We start from the raw sequence: 25,145 nt of genomic DNA on the forward strand, positions 1-25,145 counted from the left end.
GCGGGCGAAGGCTCCGGGGATTGAGAGGCGTCGCGGCCGCTGGTAGAGGGGCCCGGAAAAACGCGTTGTGGGCGTGAAGCCTGGCGCGGGGGCCACCGGACCGGGGCGGGCCACCGGCCCCCACCGGGTTCACGTGTTTTCGTCCTTCAGCCTCCAGCCGCGTCCCCAGCGGCAAGTGTTTCTCTGGTTGAAAGCGGGTTCTGCGTTTCAGGTAACCTACAGAGAAGTCAAGTGCATGATACAGCGCGTTGGCGGTGTTGATAGGAAAGGGGTCAGGACAGGGTATGCGTGCTAAGCATGGAGGAGGATGAAGAGGAAGACTACATGTCTGATTTGTTTATTAAGTACGTAAGTGGCTCTTCTTTTCCCCTCTGAAGTGATTGTAAACATGTAAAAAAAAAAAAAATGATAACATTTGCTGGAATTATTAACTCTTAGGCAGGATGTAAGACCAGGCTTGCCCATGGTGAGGCGTGTGAAGGAAGCTATTCAGAAGGAAGAAAAGCAAAAAGAAGCCAATGAGAAGAACAGACAAAAGAGTATAAAAGAAGAAGAGAAAGAGAGACGTGACTTGGTATTGAAAAGTGCATTGGGCAATGAGAACAAAGGCTTTGCTTTGCTCCAGAAGATGGGCTACAAGAGCGGCCAGGCCCTTGGCAAAAGTGGTAAGCTTGTCACTGTGTGTGTGCCTAAGTTCAGGGCTGCCTTTGTATTTTACAGGCTGTAGCTGCCTCTTCATTTGTAGACAGGGTCAATAAATGCCTCTCAGAGAGCCCAAGCATTACTGAACTATGAACATGTTGTGGCAGAACAAAAGACGAGAGCAAATCTCTGAAAATTGAAATAAAAATGGTACGGACTATCCAGAGATGCAGGGGAAGCAGCAGTACTTGCTGCTCAGGAAATGCAGTTCCATACACACATGCCTACAGGATTTGCATTAAGAATGTTTTGATGGTATTGCAAAGCTAGTAGTGTTCCAAAAAAAGTCAATCCCTCCCTCTACATTTACAGTGAATTCTGAAGAAGAAATAGTGCACGCTAGCTTGCCCTTATGAAGCCTTAATAGATGAAGTAAAATCAGTAAAGCAAAGCATCAGTAACTGCTGTGCCAGTTCAGCGTGTCTCTAGCAGACAATCGGCAAATGAACTGGCCTAGACAGATACTTTTTATTCTTCGTCTTTGTCAAGTTGTGAGATTTTAGCATGAAAAATGCTACAGAAGGCTGTAACCAAGCAGTCTTTGTCACAGTTATGTTATACCTGTCAAGGCAACACCATTTTCTCTCACTTGGGTAGTGTCATGAAAAAGATACATAGCAATCCAGCAGACAGGCCAAAAAAGAGAGAGTTCCAGTTCAGCTGGGTCATTTGCAATCCGCTAAATGTACATCGATTTGGGATTTTACAACTTCCAAGCAACAAAATCACAAGGAAAGGTACATATTTAATGGTAAAAGCAGCTTGTCTGTTTGAACATGCTGCACAAATCATATTTGAGAAAGACCTGATTTCTTAAATTGACCTGTTTTTTCCCTCGCAGGAGAAGGCATTGTTGAACCTATTCCTCTGAACATAAAAACAGGTTTGTGATACTTCCTGATTTACTTACTTGGTTATCAGAACTTCTCAACTGCTTACATCCATCTTTTGAACTTACATAGGCAGAAGTGGGCTTGGTCATGAGGAATTAAAAAAGCGAAAAGCTGAAGAAAAACTAGAAAACTATAGACAAAAACTCCATATGAAAAAAAAAGCAAATGAACAAGCTGCAGATCAGTTCAGGTAAAATGATGTAACTGCTATTCAGGGCAGTGTCTAAAGCTTTAAGTTTGGTTATTAATGTGTTACTATTTTTGAATGAAAGGTAAGAATTGAAATACAGAGTAATTGTTTCTCAGTTCTAAAGCGAAAGCAAATGAACACTAATGCTAAAAGTGTGTGCTGCATAATTTACTTTTGTAAATGTTAATAATGCAAACGATATACATACTAGCTTTCCTCAAGTCAGTTGCAACTTTTTTAATCAGAGAACAGTGTCATCTTTTTAATATAAAATCCACAGATAATCCTGAGCAACGTTGTTACAACAGGCTTAAAAATCAGGGTAAATTTGTATAAGTTTTATTTGGTTTATTTTCTCCTGATTTCCTTGTTACTTGTAGAGAAGGTATGCCTAGGGAAGGTTGTATTTTTTGCAGATGTTTAGTGAACCACTTTTTTCATGTCTTACAACATGACACCTGATGAAGAAACAGTGTTCAGTCTACTGTGATCAAAAAAGCACCATCTTAAAGGTATAATTCATTAGAAATACATGTGTGCTTCTGCAGAAACAATGTCAGGACTTCTTAACTTTCTCATCCTGGTCTGAGTGAATTAGTACAGCTAGAATCTTAAGATTTTCTATTTTAGAAAAGCTATCTCCCTTTTTATCTACCTGCTTATTTTAGCTATCTACTTTTTCTTAACAGAGTAAGATTCAAAAACAAACAAGAAGAACGTAAGATGGAAGGGGACCTCCGAAAAAGCCAGAGGGCCTGCCAGCAATTAGATATGCAAAAAGTGAGACCTATATTTTGGGGGGTTGGAAAGGAAGGCTTATAGGTTAGAGATAACAAGCTACAAATAAAGTAGTGATTTAATTCTTGGAAGTTCTCTAAAACTGTGGGATAACAAGCCTGAAGTCTTGATGTTTGGCAACACTTAAGTCCTCTTAAAATATTTCAAAGTATATGTTTGCACCATTAAGATATTTGAAGGTATACACCGACCTCACAGTAACTTATGTGAGGACCCATGTTAATTTGTGCCATCAGAGCTGACCTGCTTTTGCTCCTGCATTCTTGTGGTTACTTTTGAGCTGTTTGCATATCTTTCAGTAGCTAATGTCAGGCCATCCTAAATGACAGTGCTGTTTGCCTCAAGTGAGGGAACAATATCATCACAGAGTGGTTGACCTTGGAAGGGACTCTGGAGGTCATCTCGTACAACCCTCCTGCTCAAGCAGGATCACCTAAAGGAGGTTGTCCAGGACCATGTCCAGACAGCTCTTTAGTATCTCCAAGGATGGGGATCATCATTGAGGGAATCAGCTGATTAACTAAATAAGCATTTAAACAAAAAACAAACCCAAAACAAAGTACCTTCCACCTGCAAGGAGTAACGCAGGTGATAGCAGTGATCTACTTTAAATTTTTGCCACTTGAAAAATTAGAAGTATTTTTCTTTTCTCAGTTAACCTGTTTAGAGGTTAATACTGCCCACAAGTTCTGCTGAGATGGTTTGATATTCCTTAGTCTGCTTTAAATGAAGTTGGCTAAATTATCTTAGATCACCTTCGTTGATTCTTCTTCCTTTAACTTTACCTGAGGTGGACTAGGAAACACTGTGCAACTTGGGGCAGCATGTTTTCAACTGGTAAAAAAGGGTATCTGTTCACAGCCTTGGTGTGAGATTATGTTGCTGTGTGATTATGTTGCTGTGTAGCCTTACACATACTGAACATAGATGGAATAGAACTTAATGTTAGCATGCATTGACTTGCTTTAAAAAGAGTGAATAATCCTTGTGAACCGCTGTATGTGGTTTCTGACTATAGCCTTAGTAAATCTTGGTTATAGTATACAAGGAAGTGTTAATACTTGACATCTCACCTATTAGAAATTGTTTTTATCCAGTATCTTACAAGGAAACCTGTAAAGGCAGATAATTTTCATTTAAATCCTTCACTATTTAAGGATATCGATGTTCCCAAGGAGACTTGGTATTGGCTAGAACCTGAAGAGGAAGACAAAGATGACGAAGACAAGGAAGATGAATGCACAAGCTCAGACTTAAGTGTAAGCTCTGCAACTAAATTAATGGCCTGATTCAGAACTAGATTTAATATTCCTTTTAAAAGTATGTGTGTATAATACCTGTATAAAGGATATATGTATACATGTCATTCTCCAAGCTGTAGTGAACGGCCTCTTTGCTGTCTTAAGAGCAGTGATTTTTATAGCGGTTACACGATAAAATATAAAAAATTAAACCACTCATTTATTGCTCATCTGTTTTGAAGCTGATCTTTGGAAAAAGCAGCTTAGAAATGAAATTCTAAACATTTTTTGTCTTAACCAGGATACACAAGATCACATATTTGATTGAAGTTACTTGCTTTTGAGTTTTAATTTTGGATGCCTCATCTTAGGCTGAATTTTAGAATTACTAAGTAATTTCTGAAAATCCTTCACAGATTATCTCAAGATAAACATTGGTAGTTCACATTTTTTTAAGAACTAGATTACACAGTTGTTGTTAGCTTTACGTGTTTGATTTGCAGAGATTAGGTGTGAAAAATTCCACAAAAAATATCATATACTTGAAATAAGGTAGCTAGGCAATATTTTTAGCTCTCTCTTCCATGCACGTTTCTTAGTTAGAAAGAAGGATGAGCAAACAACAGCCATTAACTTTCCAGAGATCATTAATTCCTTTGCTCTATGCTACACATTTGAGAAACTTTGTGCCTGACTGAGCTACAATATTGCGTAGCTTTTCCAAAGCAAAAGGTTAAACAATCTATTTTAGCAAAGCTAGTAGCTCAAACTATTGCATCACGTGAGCCCCAGATCATTGCATACCTGTACATATCTCTAGGTGTCAGAAAAGCTACACATCCTGACTGCCTATCTGAGAGAAAAACACTTTTATTGCATTTGGTGTGGAACAACCTATGAAGGTAAGAGTAAACCTGTCTTGTAACTGTTTTACTTTGCTTATGCAGTTAGACTCAAATAGTACAATATATTCTTTACATTTCTCTTACTGCAGTCTTTTAAATCTACGTAGGAAATAATCCTTCCAGGCTGCTGTTCCTTTCACAGAGCTTTGTATGTTTTGATTATAAGCCAATTTTTAAGCGTTTACATGCACAAGAAACCAACCAACCATCCATCCATACATATCGGCATTTATTTCAATTGGTATTCGTATTAATTTTTTTTAGGAAAAATAATTTAAGATATTAAAAATACCATTTTTTTAAAAAGCATAAAAAGCTTGTTTTTGAACAAAAATAAACATTTCTGAAATGTTTATGACACTATCCAATTTCACTGCACCAAAGAGGGTAGAATTCGTGTTCACTGTTTTAAAGCAAAGTTTGGTATTAATAACTTGCAAACTTCTTTGATTCTGTTTAATCTGCTTTATATGGATTTGTCAAGTAAGTCTAGCAACTTTTTCTTTCCTTCCTCCAAGCTTGAATTACTCACTTTTTCTCTGCTTATCCTGTAGACCCTGAAGACTTATCTTCAAACTGCCCTGGTGACAGTGCTGCAGATCATGACTAAAGCCTTTCTCTAGGAAGGAGTCCTAGATAAGTATGTATAGTTCATAGTATCTTTTAGAAGGTTCAGAGCTGTGCCGTACTGAAGAATTCACACCAAAGTATGCAGAAAAATAGTTACATTGACAGGTTAAATGCCTTTCTGAAGCATTTTATGGATTTTCTGCTTGATGCACAATTTATCAGGAATTAAAACTTTGCATTTATAATTGAACTACCATAATTGAGAGGCAGGTTAAGCCTTCCACGGTCTTCGGTTATGCACTGCCCAACTGAATAAGATCATCTGATAATAAAATTCAAATTTGAGTAAGGGAATAAATGCTGTCTAGTTACTTCTGTTGTATGTGTTAAACAGGTTTTTTCATCTTTACAGAGATGACTAAACATCAGACTTTTTTCCTTACTCTCTCAGACCTGGTGGGGAAAAAAAAAGCTTGTGAAACACTACTTCTATTATTTGCACCAATATTCTGTTGTATGTGAGGGTGCACATTTTGCATAACTAAATAGTAACAGATCATGATGATGTTGGGGTTTTTTAATACATAAAATACATTTTAATAGACCTTTTATTTTTAGGGAACAACAGTTGCTATTGTAAACAGTCACTAATAGAAAGGTACTGCTGAGGGGGGGGGGGGAAGTATCAAAACCTACTGGGACAAGCTCAATATTACTTTACAGTGAAAACATAATGGTGTTACAGGTGCTCTGTCCACAAACTATAAAGGATATTCAGCCAAAGTTTGTCACATACCAATGTTCATATTATAAGAGTAGTTTTATGGGTGAAAGGGAAGAAGTGTCAGGATACCATTTCTCCCAGATCTTGACCACTGCAAAGAAATACTAATTAGTTCAGAACAGTGAAATGCTCTGTGTATTCATGATTCATGATAAGGAGGAAAAATAAAAAACAACTTCATGTCTTACAAAAGGATGTAAAAGATTCTTAGTTAGCAACAAATACTTGCAGATCAGCAGTCATTTCCATAAGAATTTAAAAATTACTATGTATTCATTTATAACATTCCTTTTTACCAAGCACCCAATTTTAAGCAATCTAACATTTCAGAAAAAGCATCCAGTACTTCACAAAGTACCTGTTTTTTGCTTAGAAGTATCTGCTCATTTACCTTTATGAAGTTACGTAGGCTCCATAGCAGTGAATAGTTTAACAAGATAGAGTTCAAAGACAAGCATCTGAAGGACTTATGTGCCTGTCTTTTCTCCCTGCTCACCTCCACCACACACAATTCTTCCAGTCCAAGTCTGAACTCCAAAGAAGTAGATCACTAAAGAGTAATAGGCAATCTGCTGTTAGCTCTTGTGGGGCTGACAGTAAGGCAATGAGAGGTATTCAGTACACTTTTTAAGGGTTTGAGGCGTCCTCAGTGTTATAAAAAGGGAGTGTGGGAGAGAATGTTTAAGGTGCTCTCTCAGCACAGGATTTCTAAATGGTTACTAGTGAGGAAACTATTAAGATTTTTAAGACTATTTCTTTCATGAAAAAAAAAAACAACACCTTAAAACATGAGGTTTTCGAAGGTTTTAAAAAATTTAGAACAAATTAAACTAGATTTCCTAGAAAAGCTGAATGCTTAACATTTAAATTCTCAAGGAGTGCTTACTTTAAAAGTATGTATTTTAAAATTCTAGAGCACTGAAGGTGCTAGATGTTCAACAGGTGTGCTGAAAAGTTCACCTTTTCTGAAATTCAGTGAAGAATAATTCCCACCTATTCCTAGTATCTTTTCTACCAAAACTAGTTGTGGTATTAATGGGAACATTCTGGTAATTATTAAAAACATCACTGAACAAATCGGAAAGGTTTGTGTCACACACACACACACACACACCACAAAACAGCACTTCTTCAATGAAAACCAATAGATAGCATTGACTGATAATGGATGCAGCACATGTTAAGAGCATGCATACAGGTGTTTGCCAGTTAGCACCACATCAACTTAATCTTCGAGGAGACAAGGACTAGGTTCCTGTACTTATTGCATGATATAGTCTGGCTCATCCACCACCTCTGTTTCCAGGTAAAAACCACTTGCACAGTGCACAGTCCTGGTCTGCAGCTGATGGGCGTGAATGGTGATGTGCCCCTTTTGGCTGATGAGCTCCTCACTGGCAGGAAAGCAAAACACCATGGAAAAGTCTTGCTGTTGCTTCTGACATTTACTGTTATTTCATCAGTTTCAACAAAAATCAAACTCTGGATTTAAACAGAGCCTGAAAGCCTTTTAAAAGAGCATTCACTGAGTATGAGTTTTCAGTGAGTTGTCTTTATCAACAGACTTGAAAAATTCAAGTATTTCAGATGCAGAGTATCTTCCCGAAGGGTCTCTTGAAAGCATCTTTTTGATTATAGGCGCCTACAAAAAGAAATAAAATGTCAGTACATTTTTTTATGCCTAAATAAACTAACTGAAATAATGTATTAAAATCGCATACCTTTGTTGGAAACTGTCTGGTGAAGCTCTCTGGAAGATTACCTTCTCTAACATTATGCCACACCTGAAATTCATAAGAGAGAACAGTTTCAGTATGTTTTCATTGACTATATTTTGCATCTCACCCATAAAATTTACTGAAGTAATTAGGAAAATACAAATCTATAAAAAAAGAGTTTGAAAGATTTTTCCATTTAGTTGTACTTTTGGATTTTTATGGTCTTCTCATCAACTGTTGTCCCTTTTTAAACTTAAAAGCTTCACACTCAACAATGATGTTGTTTGTTTCAGCAATACCCTCTGTTTCAGAAACATTATCCTTATAATCAGTGTCCAGTAAAACAACAGCTCCCATGAACTTGAAGCTTTTTCCCTACTCTTCAGTGATCATCAGCTGAGCCAGTTACTCAGCTCATAGTCAACTTTGCTTTTGCATGATGCTCTTTCAGCAGGGCTTGCCAGCACCATGCAGAGTTTATCATGCTCCATTAAGTGAAATTATTTTCTAAGCTGATGGGGCAGCTGAAGACCATCCTAGGACTTTCCATCCACGTGACTTCCCTACCTGCCTACAGACACAAGATTTTTATGCTTTAAGGAAACAAAACTAAATAATTGTCTTGCCCTTTTGACTGTAAACACTGTGGGACTGTGGACACATTTGCAGAGTCAGCTGTGAACAAGAACAAGATGTTTTAGAAAATACTACAATGTAGCTAAACAGAGCCAAGTTGAACCTGTGAGTCAAGCCGACCCATCGGTATTGTTTTCCCATACATTAAGTAATATCTTTTTCAATTAAAGCTACATATTACAAATCACTTGTTCTCATTTTGGAAAACTGCAAGTGTTCTGGCTCAATAGAAACTTTGTTCTTGCTCCACTGTGCAGTGAAGATGAGAGCATTGGCAGAGACAAAACTCTCCCATTCATAATTTTTATTTTCTGAGATTAGAAAAAACAGTCCCTTCAAATACTCTGATCAAACAAAAATACTTATCAGAAACTTGAAATGTTTTTTGCTAGACATTATTAGTTAGCATGCCCAGGCTTCAATGTGTATGTCAGTAAAAAATAAGTGAAATAAAACCAGTAATATTTACTTCAGTTACTACATTTCACCCAAAGTGTGAGGACTTATAAGCCTTATAGAAATGAATCAAGGGGGAAAATGCAAATAGACACAGTATTCTAGATATACATTCCTTCTAGCCTGCAATCAGCATGCGATACCAGCAGCAAAGCAGAAGAGTCACAGACTAAAGATTACATACCTTAATTTTCTCATGACCACTGAATGCCGAAAGAATTTCAAACCAAATTAATCCCAGTGCATAAATATCTACTTCATTTCCATATGTGTCTCCGAACTACAAAGATTAGCACAAGAACAATATAGGCATCAAATCCAACCAGACAGCACTTCTTAAACTAAAATTTGAAGTTGGTAGAAATTTCTACCCCAAGGCTACAGGACTGGCCCTACTTGATCTTACTAGTTGTTAATGCTTTCTGCTACAGACTTGTTAAATAGTGACGTGTCACATTAAACACACTGAAATTAAGTCTTCCACAGACCTATACAGATACGGCAAAAATAATGAAACAAATAGAAGGACTCAAATGCCCCAGTTAACAGAAGTTCTAAATTCAAATTGAAATATATGGCTGGGAGGCTGGTTTTGCAAGAGTATTCCTTACAGCATGCAATGTCAGACCTTGGAGGTTAGGCACAGCAGAATAAAATCACACTTGCAGACAGCTTTCTCCATAATACAGTTACGCTCATATACAGTCGTACCAGGGAACTTCAGGCAACTTGATTTAGAACTGAGATTAGGATTGAGAACATCCAATGCTGAGTTTATAATGAAAATCTAGTTAAACAAACACTAGTACAGCAGGATAATTACCTGTTCTGGTGCCATATAGGATTTTGTCCCTCTGTTCTCAGTCAGAGTCCCATACGCCACCGAAGTCACAAGACCAAAGTCGCCTATTTTTATTTTATCTTCACGTGATATAAATATATTCTGAGGCTATATATAGTTAAAAAAAAATAAAATCACCATATGAGAAAGGTTCATTGTCAAGCATAATCAGCCACAGAAGTGCTCCCCATAAAACTTGATAATTGTTCAGAGAAATTAGCATTAAGAAACTGATGGGGTGGGGAATAGAAAAAAAGCTCAATTTTTAAGAACAAACTAAATTTAAAGTAGTACATGCCAAATTAATTGCAATTTTTTCCCACTAGCAAAAAGTAAGAGACTGAGCTGAGGTGAAAATAAAGTCGGACTGAAGGAGCAAGAAACCACAAAGAACAGAGTAGGAAGAGCTAACAATTAATGGGTGAGAAGGCACTTATTAGGCCTCTTTCCCAGACAACTAGGGAAATCAGTATTTTATGAATGTATATTTGTGGTCTGTTCCAGTATTGTAGCAATAAGCCTGATGATAGAAAAGCTCTAGAAGATAGGATGATTCTACGAGTGGGCAGTGAACATGATCTGGAACTACACTGTGAGTGAATGCAAAATGCAAAAGATTTCAATCTCTGGCTTGAGAAGTCCATAAACTTTAGGTTATGATAAATCTTGAGAGGAAGGGAATATGCATCAAGGACAGAATCAATGGTATCATCTCTCAGCTCTGATGCTCTCTAGGTGTTTGGAATTAGGCACTATACAAGGAGAACAGCATCCTAGATCAACATTCAATGTGACCCACTACAGCAGTTTTTAGGAACACCACCTCACTAAAAACTTTCATAAAGCAAGTGATTTGAAACTTTATAAGCAACATTGTAGCTGACATATGAAGCCCTGAAGGCTTGCAACTTTGTCCTTTATAATCTTTATCTTGAAACAAAACCTTTCTGTGATTGTGCACTGATACTGAACTTCTATCCAAAAAAGTACCATTCAAATATTTGAGTGCATGATACAAGAGCAACTAGCATATGTTGTTATCAAACACAGCATATAAAGGGATAGTTTATCTATCCTAATACAATATGGCAAGAGCAAACTTCCTGGACTCAACTTTTCCCTTTCTTTCTTCTAATTATTTTATCAAGTAAAGTTAGTATTTCTTACTCCAATAGGCAGTCTTTTGACTCAGTGACACACAATAAACTGAAAACTCTCATTAACTGATTACTGATTTTTTTAACTACTGCATTCTTAGATCCTCCAGTTTAACTTCTGATTTTAGGATGAAGTCCAGCCAGTTACTGAAAAAAAGTAATTAATCACTAGCAATATCAGAAGATACATCCTACTATGGTACATAATAGATTAAACAAAGACTAGAACAATTTAATATTTTCTGAAATTCCAGTAAGTACTATTTTTTTTTTCTTTAATTATCTATCCCACTTACCTTGAGATCTCTATGAATTAACTCTTTAGAATGAATATATTTCACTCCTTTCAGTATTTGTAAAAATTTGGTTTGTGCCATCTCATGATACTTCTGGTCTCGTCTATTCTTTTCAATCCAGTTTTCCAATGTCCCTTGTTCACATAATTCCGTTTGGATGAAAAGACAGACAGTTTGTTTGTCTGACTTCTGCCTGCAAAAGAAAATTACATACCATATTGAAATTGGCAAGATACAATTCCTCCCAAGCCACCAGTGATTCTCAGGTTCCTCTTTAAAAGATTCCTTTTATTAAGTATTATTATTATTATTATTATTATTATTATTATTATTATTATTATTATTATTAGAGTTCCCCAAAAACAAAGTGTGAAAGTCCCTTGATTTTAAAAAAGATTCTAGACCAATTTGTCCTAGATATAAATAAATAAAACTGCAAACCAAAGAAAGAATCCCTGTTCAGTTGCTACAGACCCCTGGAATATTGCTAACATTTTGCTTGCTTTCTTGTTCACACTGAAAGTTTTTTCAAATTCAGCTCTCCTCATATCTAGAGGCATCTCCCTATACGGAAGAAACAGCACTGTCCTTGGCTCCCATCTTGCCCTGTAGGAACTGCTGCAAGTCCCTGGCAGGTATTCTCTATTCTGCTCAAACACAGCTTTAGCCTCCCTCTCCTACCCAGCATGATAACATTCTTTCAAACTCTGTCCCTTCAAGAAAGTAGTGTGGTGACCATCTTTGACATCAGTCTGCGAGTTCAAGAAGCCCTCTGAGAGCTGGAAATATAGATGAAATATATTCTTCCCCCTGACAGACTCACACTTTGAAAAAGAGTTCCCTCACCATCAGCCTATAAGATAGCCTGAGGCTGGAAATGGTGAGGGGAAGGACAGTATGAAAAGGAGTAGGCACCACTTTCTCCTACTTGTGTAATCTGAGTGCCCTGGAATGAAGCTGCCTGAGGTACTGAAAGAACAAGCATTAAGCGGCTCAGGACTTGCTGTAGCCTTGAGGTCAGAGCACTAAGTGAAATTCCAAGCTGGGACCTCAGTTTTGAGGAGGGTTTTTTCCCTCTGTTTTACCCAATAACTGTTCAACATAAAATGCGTAATTGATATTGAGACTCCAATGTATTAATGATTGGGTTTTGACACAAGACTTTTTTTTCCACTCTTTTATTCCTCATTTACTAAGCACACTGGATAGATATCATGCCAACCAGAATTTTGAATCCATTAATATTTTATGACTGGGTAAGTGTGGCAACATATCTGAAGGGTATGAATTTACAGCTACTCTTACTGAACAGGGATTCTTTGGTTTGTAGTTCTATTTATTTATATCTAGTACAAATTGGTTTAGAATCTTTTTTAAAATCAAGGGACTTGCAGACTTTGCTTTGGGGAACTCCAAAAATAATAATAATACTTAATAAAGAGTGAAAAAAGCTTACCACAGAAGCTTTGAAAAGTTAGTAATCTAACGTACAAGTAAAACTCTCACCACTGCCTTCCCAGAAGTCTTAGTGTTGAAAGACTACGTCTAAATGAAAGACCATTTCATTTTGTGTTTCTGCTCTCAACAAACAAAACTGTTTCAGGCATCATAGTTAAAATGCTAACTTAGATTTAATTATTTCTCTATGAGAGCTACTGGCTGACCAGTAGTTATTACAAAAAGGAAACTTCCGATCAGGAATTTAGCAGCCAGCTGCCAGAGCTGCCAGACAATTTTTTAGTTTGTGTTCTTAATTTGAGCCCCGAACTTCTGAGTTCTGCTTTCTTATAGTCCTCTACAGATTCATAAAGTTCTGTATATTAAGAGAGAGGAGAAAAATAAAATTATAATGTATCTTATCAAGGAAAATAAGATACAGATATACTTAATTATATATGACCTGCTGCTGAAAAGTACTGCCTTTTTTCCTAACAGTAAGCATATATATATGCATTTACATTTAATAATGATTTATAACCAATCATCAGCCTTTCTTTTTACAGCGCAAAATTCACTACAGCAACCAAGTTTGTGAGTGCAAGCTACTATCTTTTAGTTACCTTGAGTCTGGATGAGTTACAGTGTCACATCCTTTCCAGCTACAGTAATACCGTACTATGTTTTCATGGTCAAGTGCTGCAAGTTCTTTTACTTCACGCCTTACATTCCTATTTGAAGGGGGGGAGGGGGGGGAAAGGAAAAAAACCCAAATAACATTTCCTTGTAAAAATTTAATAGTTAAATAAAAGACATGATATCAAGTAGCAGTATACAGATAGTTTTACATTAATTTAGAAAAATAATATTCTTCTTCACACAAGTTCAAAATTGTAGTTACAGATTCAGTGAGTTTTCCTTCATCTGTTCAGGTATTCAAAGTGCAAAAATGTTTTAACCATATTAGAAATTAAAGCCCCACTCAAAATAAGCCGAGAAAAGCATCATTATGTTCGGTAGTCAAACAATGTAGCAAACACCCATGTTTTCTTTTCACCTCCATGAAGTTTGTCCACATATACTCTTGAAAATATATGTAAATACTCATGAAGAACTATTATTAAATTTGGCCTGCACTACCTGTTGTAACATTGCCTAGTAAAGTAGTTCAAACCCATCAGCAGACCAGCAGTCTTTATTTAAAGAATCAGTAGAATGGTTTTTATGTCTCAGTATTGCAATACAAATGAAAACAACATATATTTCTGAAGAACACAAGAATCTGAAAGGCAGTTACCCAATATAAGGGACAAGTATCTCCCACAACTTGAGACTTTTTGAATAGATTGCCTATTGATCGACTGAATAGGTTGAATAGAGAAATTCAAGTTTTTCAGCTGCTGATAAAATACTCCACTAGGTATTGATTACAGAAAATTACCTTTAAAAAAATAATTAAGATCATCATTCTCTGTTGAGATATATAAAGGTCAAGTAACATGATGCGAGAATAATGACTACATGGGTCACATATTCCAATTACAAAGCACAAAATGTATTGCTTTAATTTTTTTCTCTATTTTCCCTAATTATAGTCATTATGCACTACTGATATGTAAGTTTTCCATGTAACCTGTCAAAAATAACAGTGCTACCTTCAATGTTTTATTAATCAGCAAGTTTTCTTCAAACACATTTTGCAGTATTAATAACCAGAGCACTAATGTGTTCAGGGGAAGTAGAACTTAACAATACACCTTTTTACACATGTATCTGAAATTATTCCAGCACATACAAAAATTAACCAAGTTGCATGGTCATTTTCAGCTTCACTTAGAACAAAAGAAAACATTTTACCAGAAAGAATGGACAATTAATAATGAAAATAACTTAAATGCTCCTGGGATTATTAAAGAGACAAAACAAAGTACTAAAATCTTGATTAAGATTGCCCTAAAATAAAAGAAAAAAAAAAAGAAGGAAATATACAGTACATACTTTGTGAAGCGAACTCGTTTGATTGCATAGGTTCTCTCATCGAGCTTTCCTGTTGCCTTGAAAACGTTCCCAAAACCACCTTCACCAATGGGCTCAATATTTTTAAAACTCTCAAGAAATCTTAAAAAAAAAAAAAAAGATATATAACTTAAGTATACTTAACATTAAATTTGCAAGATGTAAAAATGATCCTGACAGGTCTAATACATCTGCTGAAATATTCTACAGGGATCACTCAACACCTACACAGGTCTAAATCATAGCCTTGAAGATTTAAACAATGGAAGCTGACCCTTGAAAGCATGTAGAATAATTATCCTCACATCTTCACACAAATGACCTTTGGTTGTAAGCATTAAATATCATTGCATGTCAGTGCTATATATATTATATATATATTTAAAACTTCCAGAAAAAAAATACTATCCCAAATATCAATTTTCTTTGAAAGTTATTTTTACAGCAGTATTTTCCTACATTCTATTATAAATAAACAAACAAATCTAGACCACTACATACTGTAATTGCCATACAGATCTTATTAAAAAAAAACCCTATTCTTACCTTTTATTCACAGTGTATGGACTTCCATTCTCTTCACTGGTATTTGTGTCCAAATCTGGCAGACTTTCATCTGAATCCGACATCTTTCTTTTCTCTTCCTGGTTTCTTACATTATATAAATTAGCTGCCAATTTTCTTTAACAAGGATAAAAGCAGAACTTATAATGAGCCATTTTTCTAATATGTGACAAGAGAAAAGAAACGTACCTCCCAATAGTGGCATTTCTTTGCTAGATATAGAAACACTAAAGTGGTTTATGGGAGATACCAACCTAGAAATAAACACGTACCTTCCACATTTCAAGGCAGAACCTGGTGCATCTCTCTACATGGAAAAGAGAAAAAAACTAACTGAGATATCCTGAATATTTTCACTTTACTTAGTTTAAAATGTGTCTGAGAATGTATCTAGGAATTGTTTATATTAATGTGTCCATACCTTATATAAACAATGTAATAAAAACAAAGTCATATCTTAGCTTCAATTTTTTCCACATATGCTATGTATAACATCATCATTCTTCCCACAGAAAAATACTAGCTTAGTTTGGCCTTTTTTCTTGGGAGTACTGCCCATTTGGTCAATAGTACATAAATTGGGTCCACGGTACAGAAATAAATTACGAATGGTTAGTAGTAAGAAAGTACCGAATATTCTTAGGAAAAATGCACATGTTTTCTAGTGATTAGTGGATAAAGGAACAAACTGATGCTACACACTGACAAGAAGATTGCTCTGTTCAGGGTCTAAAATGTAATTACAAGGAAGACAATTTTCATACTATACCTGAGGAGGAGAAGGCTTTTCACTTACTGCCATGTCTTTCATTTTTTCTATCAACTTTGCAGCTGAGTCTTCAAAGCAAATACTGCTGTTATTGAAAAATAATAGACTACTTTTAGGTGAAAATAACACAATCATAAATAAAATCATTGCCATGAAAAATAAGAAACATAAACCCCAAGTTTTTAAAAGCAAAACCTGAAGAAGCATTAACAATCATGACTGATTTAAACTACAAAACTTTATGCTGGAAAGATAATAAAATCAGTAACATTTTGTAATATACTCCTCTATTTCTATATGATATCATGATATGTAGGTATCTGTATGATATATTCTAGTATATCCTTTAATTAAATAGGTTAAATACAGGTGTTTTTTTCAAGGCAGTGCAGCCACCTCTAGCATCGTATGTATCAGCTTGCTTCACAATCACACAAAGAGCATAAAAGAAGTGGTAGTGGCACTAGGGTTCCCAAATCACAGATCAAACTTTATGCACATTCATTTTCTTTTGCTAAGCAAATGTTCCCTTTGGTGGAAATGAAGAGTTATGGAGAATGAAAAAGGAAAAAAAAAACAATCTGTGAAGAAAGCAGAATGTGAAACCAAGAAACTACTGAAATTGAATTATACTGAGTTCACAATAGGAAGATGAGTGTCAAAAATGGCATGAAATAATGCTATGGAATGAGGCAAGTTACAGTAAAAGGGCTTCTGAAAGAACTACTCATGGCAAAAATCTATCAGAAAGCTCTAAAACTATTATAAGCTAACCTGTAATGACTCAAAATTGCACAAGTACAACCAATTTTGCTCTGAAGTCCAAGAAACATAAGCTCAAATTAAATGGCTTTACATTGCAATAAATAAACTGACAGATTTTATTCAGAATTAGATCACATGACCCTCTAAGATTAGTAAATCCATTTTATTATCACATTATCAGCATAAGTGAACCCAGCTTACTCTGAGTCAGTCTGAGTTGGCACTGGAGAGCTATATTTGCTCAATGTAGAATTGCCATTAGAATATTTACTTCCCATCTGAAAAAAAGAAAAAAACAAGAATGGTTAATAAAATCATGTAAAAAAAAATCCCTAGTGCAAAAGATGCCAGTCAAAGACGTTGGAGTGAAGATTACAAGGCCCTAAGTGGAAGTTGTTAACTACACTGAACATTCAAAGCCCTGCAGAAGAAACGCATCTGCCTAACTTCCACCCAGAGGAGAGAAACACAGAACCCTGTCACACTGAGCATTTTCCCACTCATTATGAGACTGTACAGACACATTCGCAGAAGCAGAGTCTGGGAGCTATTAAAAAATCAGGATAAGACTAACAGTTATTTTCATTGTTTGCTGCGTATGCAATTGTCTGTGTGGAAAACACGATATATGTAGGCTTTGAAATATGTAATCAGCAGAACTGAAAATCTGAGTCTGTACAAAAAGACATTCAATGTCTTCAGTGTGAAAACTGGATTACTAAACCAGGGTCAACTAAAAATCCAAAATACTTAGTAGAAGTTCTTCCCATTTTTTCCCCCATGTCATAAGAGAATAAATGTAACATTAAAAGCAACAACCACATTTGTTACAGACCATAACCCAACAAAAAGTAAAAAAACCTTAAGGGTTTATGCTTCAATGATAGCCAACAAACAGAACCCATTTTTTTAAATTCAGGACTACTGGGCCTTTACTACTTTTTGCTAGTTACACTTTGTTTGTTACACAGATGTCACTGGGAGTTAATAAAAATTAAAACCAAGCCAAAACAACCCACCCCAAATTTAGAGTAAGTGCCACAGAGGTTCTGCTTGAGATAGTAAATTTCAGAGTTTGATGAAAATGCAAAGACCCATGAGCTTGCAACACAGGAAAATACTAAGGAAGAATCCTAGAGCTGTAATAGGCCACCAGTTACAAGGTTAATTAAAAACAACAATAAAAGAAGCACTTAAAATTCACATTAAACAGTCAAATAATGAAAAAAGTACTTATAGTAAAAAAGATTTCTTTCCTCCCCCATACTGCCTTCCTTCCCTTTAAACTACACTTAAGTGTAGTTAGTTCATATGAACTTTATATGTACTATTCTGTGCATTTCAGAAGTGGGTTTGGATCACTATTAGAATTCTGATAGTTTTTTGCATGTATGGAAATACAATTGGCAACATGAAGACAACAGCTCTGCTCCGCAGAGGATGGTGTTAGCAATTGCTTCACTAGACTTGGAACACTACAGAAGGAACGTCTTGCTGATTCTCACTCCTGCTTTTGCCTTTCTCTTATTTCACAATAGATTTTTGATCCAACAGAAGGCAGTAAGAGATTTATGTTCATAGCCAGTCAGCAAAATAACACTTCACACAGGAGACAACCAGCATGTTAGTCAGGATTCAGAATTTTTTAATGTCTGCATCCTTGACTGACAACATATCAGACCATATTCTGAAACACACAGAGATATCAACTTTGAGGTTTTTTAATCAGCAATTGAATACAGAAACACAACATAATTTTCACCAACAGACTCCTGTAGCCCAACCAACCCATCAAAATATAGATGGTTTCCCTCTTAAGTGGAATCCATGGAATATGCTGTTAAATACAATGAGGAAATCTGTTCAAACATTAAAGACAGAAGAATTAAACTTTTGTCTTAAGGATAAATATAGCACATACTGTTAGAGTGTCTTCCTTATTGAGCTTCTCAAATGCTTGTTTTGCAGCAGCTTGTTTTGCAGCAGCTAGAGAAGTTCCAGTGCCACTTCCATACACAATACCACTAACTGTACAGCTACAAGAAAACCTGTAAAATACAACAGGGAATAGTCTTATATCCTGTATGACAGGTCTTAATTTAATGATTTTAAACATTACAGTCAATTAACATTATAGAATAGAAATCTGAAATATACATCTTCAGGACATTATTTCCAATAGACATTTAATTAATAATGGTAGATAACAAATTTGACATGTCTTCAAGATAATTAATTTTCAGAGAGTGAATACTTAGCACTTTTTATGACTGAACTTCTCAAAGCATCATATCATATGCACCCACAATCACAAGTTATCTGCAGTTTAGGTTTTAAAATGGTTGATTTTTTTTTATGGGATGAGAGGAAGAGTTTTCCAGCAGATACTGTCAGGAGAGTTAAAATAGACAGACATTCTTTATTATTCCTTAGATGTCATTAACTGTTATGTTTCTACAACTCACTGACTGCAGTACATATGGGAGACACAAAACAGGCTTTCCTGGGCACTTGGTTCCCTGGAGTCTCCAAAATACATGCCAAGAGGTCCACAAAGGTGCCAGAGCTACAGCCAAGATTTTGTCAACACCGACTATCATTTTATCATCATGCCATCTCTTCTCCCAGCTAAACAGCCTTCGTAGCCTCTCCTCCTATGTCGTGATCTCTAATTCCTTAACCACCCTAATGGCCCTGCACTGGATTCTCTCCAGACTACCTCCAAATTTTTAATGTATTTCTAAAGATTAATCTAACACCACTCAGGGTAACTAATGGTAATGTTAGTAAACACAAAGAAGTATTAAAAGCAATTATGAAGACAAACTACATCTTACAAGGGAGCATGGGCGTCTCCAGTACGTTCTTTGTTAGGATAATCAACTATTTGCAACGTCCGTTGTGAATACATATTTAGCAGGCTGACATAGTCGCTGGCTGGTACAGGTAATAAGGTCGCTTGAGTTGTCATTAATTCTGCAGCTTGCACATCTGAAGGACTCTCTGACTATAAAACAAATGAAACAGGAAACTTAAAAGCTTAAGCTTAATAAATTAAGATAAACAGTGCACAAAATCTAATGTTTGATCAATGTTTATCAGCAATTCAGATTATTTTTAAGAAATAGGCAGTGTGCATAAATGGAGTCCCTTGTGGCAAAGGACAGCCATCCCAACCCAGAATTATTACATTTTGAATTTCCAAAGAAATGTAAATCCTGTTTTCCAGGTATTGCAAAAATGTCTTTAACAACCTATCACCACGTCTCCCTCCCACCTCTTTTATGAAAAGACAGGGAATGAGTTGTGACATGTCTCAAAAAAAAAAAAAAAAAAAAAAAAAAAAATGCTCCTGTGCATGTGCAGGGAAAAGCAGGATTTTTCAACTGTGTCATGATTAGGTAGCATTAATAACATATTAGCAAACATACAGCAATTGTGTTAAGGTAATGATGGTGACAAAATAAAAAACATATGGAAACAGGTAAGGAAAGATTTCACTCAAAATGTGCTAAGAACATTCAGAATCAGAAAGAAAAACAAGGAATGGCTACCACAAAACACATGGCAGAAAACAGAGGAGCAAAATTTAAACCTAAACTAAATCAAGGAAGGATAAAGAGCTATATAAATCAGTTATACTGTAAAGAATATAATGACAAGGAAACAAAGATGAATTAGATCAAGTGAGAGTAAGCAATTCTATAACCAGAGTGGCAACAGACGCACCGAACAGTGCCCTGCAAATGTTTTGAAGACACTGAATTACTGAACAGTTGTCAAGATGAAAAAGGAACACTATCCACTCTGGATATAACAAGGCAACTTAACAAAAGCAAACACATTTCCTCATCCTCCTATAACAGCAGAGGAGGAAACAGTCTTGATATTACATACTAACCATGTATTAGAACAATAAGGAAAATAGTTCAGTGGTATAAAGTAGAAAAGCTGAATAAGACAGAACAAAGACAAGTTAAATAATTCAAAACTCTTCCAAATTAAAGAAAATTATATTTTATTGGCTACTTTTAGAGATTCATCTTCAATATTTACTAGAAAAAAAAAAAAAATTAAATCCTACAGTTTACTCACCCGTTTCTCAATCACTTCCCAGGCTTTTTTTGCTGCTACTGCTTTTGCTTCCTTTTTTTTTTTACCAGTCCCTGTACCATATTCCTCACCATTTATTTTAACCACAATTGTGAACCTGTAATGGTAATAGAAGGAAACTTTTCTAAAACATTGTCACATTTTGTCTCATATATACTTACTAAAAAGAATGTTAAACTGAGAAGATTATTATCTACAAAGCACAATAAATTAACTGTGGAGGTATATAACATTCATGTGTTTTTATTATATCTAACTCCTAATTATCATAATTCTTTAGTACAAATATTTTTTTAAAGTGTTTCCTCCCTAATCACAAATGCCTATACTTTATTAGTTCTAATAGTATTTTTAAATGCTTAAATGCTTTTTAAAAGCACAATTATGTAAATTTTGAAAGCAAAAGAATGCATAAGGTCAGCATTGTTACAGGCAAGGTTGTGAAGCCCTAACACCAGCACACATCTCAGCACTGCAAAACTGTATGAAGAGGAAAGAATAGCTAATCTTATGGATCCAGGCGAGACATTACACTCACCTTCGATACGCTGATACATATAAGTGCAAAAAAATGTGTCTGGTGCTTCATGAGACAGAATTTAGAGGCAGTCCCAAAAAAAAAAACCAAAAAAACAACCCTGCCCTTCCACACTCAACCACTGATCCCTTGCCCTGCCATTGCACAACTGTGCACGCGCTGCTTCCCATACAGCAGCTCCATGAGCCAGAACAGGGAACTGGTGCAACTCAGGACTGACTGCAATGGGTCAGGCTGGGATGGAGTTCACTTTCTTCAGAGCAGCTGGTATGGTGCGACTAAACCAGTGTTGATAACACAAGAATGTTTTACCTGTTGCTGAGCAGTGTTTGCACAGCATCAAAGCCTTTTATTTTTCCCCAGTCTAGACTCCCAGCAAGTAGGCTACAGGTGTGAGAGAAGCTGGGAAGGGGAACAGCCAGCGCAGCTGGCCAGAGGGACATTCCATGCCATATGGCATTGCACTTAGCAATAAAAGCCAGGGGAAAAAGGAGGAAGAGGAGACATTTTGGGTTATAATGTTTGTCTCCCCAAGTAACCATGATGTATGAAGAAGGCCCACCTTCCTGGAAAGGACTAAATACCTGCCTGCCAATGGAAAGTAGCAAGTGAATTCCTTATTTTGCTTTGGTTGCACATACAGCTTTGCTTCACTTATAAACTGTCTTTATCTCGATCCACATGGTTTTCTTCCTTTCACCCTTTGGATTATCTCCCCCAGCCCACTGGGGAGAAGTGAGCGAGTGGCTGGCCGGGGGTTTCACTGCCACCTGGGGTCAACCCACCACAGTGACCTAATAGCAAATGGCTGGTTTTCACACCAAATCAGTTCTTATCCAGATCCAACTTGTACTGCAGCTGCAAAATCACTAATGTTTCTGCTACTACCTTTGCAGAAAAGGCAACAGAGAAGAAAACTAAATTTCTGCTTTTGGCAGCAACACAGACTCGCATCAAGTTAAAGGGACTGTTATTGTAACATCAGGGTTTGTCTGTACTTCACATTGCAGCTGAGCATATAGATATACAAGCTCAGTCAACATGATACATTCAAACAGTCTAGGTATAACATCATGAGTTTCTCTGTGGGACAATTTGTCTCAAATAGTGGAACGACTTCAGGAACTAACTTTTTTCAGTATTCCAACTTCATTCTTCACTTCCCTTTAACAGAACGTTTGGATGGCAAATGATGCAGAATAGTGCTTGCAGTCATTGCGTAAGCAAGACTTAATAAGAGACCTTAAGGAGGTAAACAGTAGGACAAGGCACACCAGTGTCCCACATATCCTACACACAGGAAACAGCATACCAAAAAAAAAAAGCATGAAAAAAAAGTTGTTCTTTGGGAAAGGGTTTCTTAGCCAACCCATATCTAAATGCTGAATACTATATACATTCAGCTATGACTTTGCATCCAAAAGTCACCATTTTATTTAAGCATCTATGAGGAAATCTGCAGTCCGAGCCTCAATTATCCATGAGTTAATTACCTGAGTTAAGGATTATCTGAATGAGTGTTACATGGGCTGGTCCCAAATGTACAGTCACACTTATCTGTTGGGATTCTAGAGGACTTTCTGCGAGAGAATGGACATGTGAGCAATCCTGCATGAGAATAAGACTGGTAAGAGCCTCACCTGAGCAAGAATGCGATAAGGATGTGACCCTGAATGAGGGGGGAGAAACTCAACGAGACAAACAACCCCCAGAAGGGGTTGGGATGGAAGAGGAAGTTACACAAGGCAGGAAGCCTGGCAAGGCTGATGGGGCACTTTTTATCCAATCATAAGACGGTTTAAAGCACTGGTTAAGTTAACTGTCCAATCTTGAGGACTTGTACTGCATGTTACTCACGTGTGCGGGACAACATTATAAAAGGGCTTTCTTAGTTGTAATAAACAGGTATTGCTTGATCACATTGGTCATGTGCATGCTCAGCTCTCCCGCACTTATCCACCATGGGTCCCAAGTTAATAAGCACTGCCCAGACTTGTCAGGTTTAGGTAGTATCGGCCTGGTTGCCCACACACTGCATTCCCAGCCAAAGAAAGCTCACCACTGCTCAGGACTGAGCCAGCCTGGGCTCTCCCAGACTTCTTACATCGCGTTCAGCAGTGACCCCACCAGACATGGCAGTGGAAACAGCTACAGCACCAAAACCATGATAGGACAGGAGGAGATGACTGAAGGTGCCTGTGCATCGTGCCTCAGACAACTGCAGGAGGACTTATGAGACATAGCACAGAAGAGTTAGGGAGCTAGGTCAGGATCAGCAGTGGCCAACGCATCCCGTTCCCAGGCAGAGCAGTGGGAAAGAGCACCACTAAGGCACGGAAGGAGGTTTACAGCACTCATCCCTGTAGCCAGATGCTGTACGTTGTACTCCTTGGAACAGCCCAAGTTATCCAGGATTTTCCTAGATACCTTTGCCAAACTTCACATCACTTACAGATACAAGAGAATGAGTTGAATTATATTTCTCAATGTAGCAGAGCACACGGAAAATGTGAAAAAGTGCAATAAATGGGATAAATGAGTAAATTTGAAATGTGTGTAAATTCTGTTTGTCCCACGCTATCACTTTTGAAGCATGAAGATGTAACTGTGTGACCACAGGTATGGCCATTACTGTGATAGGGGTTACTTCTTTGAATTACATGAGCCGCATGGGGAAAAAAAATAAGATAACTAATTAACATTTGACACCCAGCTAATACTAATTTATTCTAGGACTATGGTCAGGTCTACAATTAATTCAGCAAAGACAGTGCTGGCTGGCAACATGGAAGACATTAAAAGAAGCATCCTAATTATTAGCATAAGGCTTGACTTCATATAAACTAGCAAAAATTTAAAAAAAAAAAAAATCACACAAGGAAACATCATAGATCCTGAGTCTCTAAAAGGAAAATATCTTAAGCAAAACACCCTGCTCTTGTAACAGATGTTCAAAAGTTAACTACACAGAAAACATGTTGGTACCAAATCAATTAATATACATCCAATGTTTATGGTTAGAAATTAACAACATAAATCACAGACTTTTATGATTTCAAGCTTTACCCAGTTCATTCATTGCAGGAAGAGTCCCGACATTTATTGACATGCACAGTGAACTTACTCAGGATCATGAGATGGGCCGGTCATCCTGACATCGATATAAGCCAGTGTAAATTTATGCTTTTGACAGTAATGGTTGATCTTCTCCATGTACTCACGTTCCATTTTAAGACAATCTCAAAGAGGTTCTGCAAAGCAACATTCAAAAATACATCTGTACCTGCAGGCACAGCATAGCAACTGGCCCTAATCCTAGCAGACCACTGCTGTGATATAAAGTAGAAAACTGGTACCAGTAACAAAGTTCATGGAAAACTAATTCTCATTTCTAATTCAAGTAGTTGATCTGCAACTGTTTTTGAAAACTTGTTGCTTGGAATAACACATTTGGAAAGAAAAGCAGAGAATTTAGTGATTAGAGAAGGTTTCTTAGCAGATTTCTTGGTGACAAAAGGCTGAATCATTCATCAAATCCTGTGGGGAAAGAAAGTAATAATTTAAAAAATCAGTAACGTTTCTCCAGCCAGAATTAGAATCGATTGCCTTCGGGAACCAGAAGGCATTTTAATGTATCCTTTCAAACCGCGGCGGCTGCCGGGCTCAAGAACACGTACCGTCAGTGAATCCAGGCACCGGGCCGCGGGCAGCCCGCCTCGCCGGGCCGGCCGGACCGCTTGCCCTCCCCGCCCTGAC

At 36.8% G+C, this 25,145-nt stretch overlaps 2 protein-coding genes across 8 annotated transcripts in view; one reads left to right on the forward strand and one right to left on the reverse strand.

The window, feature by feature from the left end:
• Positions 1 to 78: 78 nt before the first annotated feature.
• Positions 79 to 7,581, forward strand: GPATCH11 (G-patch domain containing 11). Of its 2 annotated transcripts, XM_026845106.1 has the most exons (9): positions 79 to 344; positions 439 to 665; positions 1,544 to 1,585; positions 1,665 to 1,785; positions 2,475 to 2,565; positions 3,741 to 3,842; positions 4,645 to 4,726; positions 5,284 to 5,369; positions 7,390 to 7,581. In XM_026845106.1, the coding sequence occupies exons 1-8, from the start codon at positions 298 to 300 to the stop codon at positions 5,337 to 5,339; spliced, it is 768 nt and encodes a 255-aa protein (XP_026700907.1). In that variant the 5' UTR covers positions 79 to 297; the 3' UTR covers positions 5,340 to 5,369; positions 7,390 to 7,581. The 2 variants fall into 2 exon arrangements, with proteins under 2 accessions (XP_026700907.1, XP_026700906.1); XM_026845105.1 differs by lacking the exon at positions 7,390 to 7,581 and having other exon boundaries at positions 81 to 344; positions 5,284 to 5,861.
• A 5-nt stretch (positions 7,582 to 7,586) lies between these two features.
• EIF2AK2 (eukaryotic translation initiation factor 2 alpha kinase 2) overlaps positions 7,587 to 25,145 on the reverse strand; it is a 20,249-nt gene continuing 2,690 nt past the window's right edge. The window contains exons 1-16 of one of the 6 annotated variants that reach the window (XM_026845104.1): positions 25,067 to 25,145; positions 24,514 to 24,640; positions 20,834 to 20,948; positions 19,576 to 19,745; positions 18,660 to 18,786; positions 16,940 to 17,016; positions 15,974 to 16,058; positions 15,477 to 15,511; positions 15,187 to 15,321; positions 14,623 to 14,742; positions 13,248 to 13,355; positions 11,188 to 11,380; positions 9,717 to 9,842; positions 9,078 to 9,173; positions 7,805 to 7,867; positions 7,587 to 7,725 (exon numbers count right to left, since the gene is read on the reverse strand). In XM_026845104.1, the coding sequence (XP_026700905.1) occupies positions 7,606 to 7,725; positions 7,805 to 7,867; positions 9,078 to 9,173; positions 9,717 to 9,842; positions 11,188 to 11,380; positions 13,248 to 13,355; positions 14,623 to 14,742; positions 15,187 to 15,321; positions 15,477 to 15,511; positions 15,974 to 16,058; positions 16,940 to 17,016; positions 18,660 to 18,786; positions 19,576 to 19,745; positions 20,834 to 20,948; positions 24,514 to 24,617 (1,674 nt within the window). In that variant the 5' untranslated portion in view covers positions 24,618 to 24,640; positions 25,067 to 25,145 and the 3' untranslated portion in view covers positions 7,587 to 7,605. Of the gene's footprint in view, positions 7,868 to 9,077; positions 9,174 to 9,716; positions 9,843 to 11,187; positions 11,381 to 13,247; positions 13,356 to 14,622; positions 14,743 to 15,186; positions 15,322 to 15,476; positions 15,514 to 15,973; positions 16,059 to 16,939; positions 17,017 to 18,659; positions 18,787 to 19,575; positions 19,746 to 20,833; positions 20,949 to 24,513; positions 24,927 to 25,066 lie in introns of all 6 variants that reach the window. The other 5 variants (XM_026845103.1, XM_026845102.1, XM_026845099.1 and 2 more) reach the window with 5 other exon arrangements.

The sequence above is a fragment of the Athene cunicularia genome (genome assembly GCF_003259725.1).
Source record: "Athene cunicularia isolate RWA chromosome 3 unlocalized genomic scaffold, athCun1 chr3_part1, whole genome shotgun sequence".
In the NCBI taxonomy this organism is placed as follows: domain Eukaryota; kingdom Metazoa; phylum Chordata; class Aves; order Strigiformes; family Strigidae; genus Athene; species Athene cunicularia.

Excerpts from the sequence above, each read along its gene's own strand:
- GPATCH11 (XM_026845106.1), top strand. The coding sequence starts at position 298 with ATGGAGGAGGATGAAGAGGAAGACTACATGTCTGATTTGTTTATTAA. Across the intron at positions 345-438 it reads ATGTCTGATTTGTTTATTAA|GCAGGATGTAAGACCAGGCT; the intron begins GTACGTAAGTGG and ends ATTAACTCTTAG. Across the intron at positions 1,786-2,474 it reads CAAGCTGCAGATCAGTTCAG|AGTAAGATTCAAAAACAAAC; the intron begins GTAAAATGATGT and ends TTTTCTTAACAG.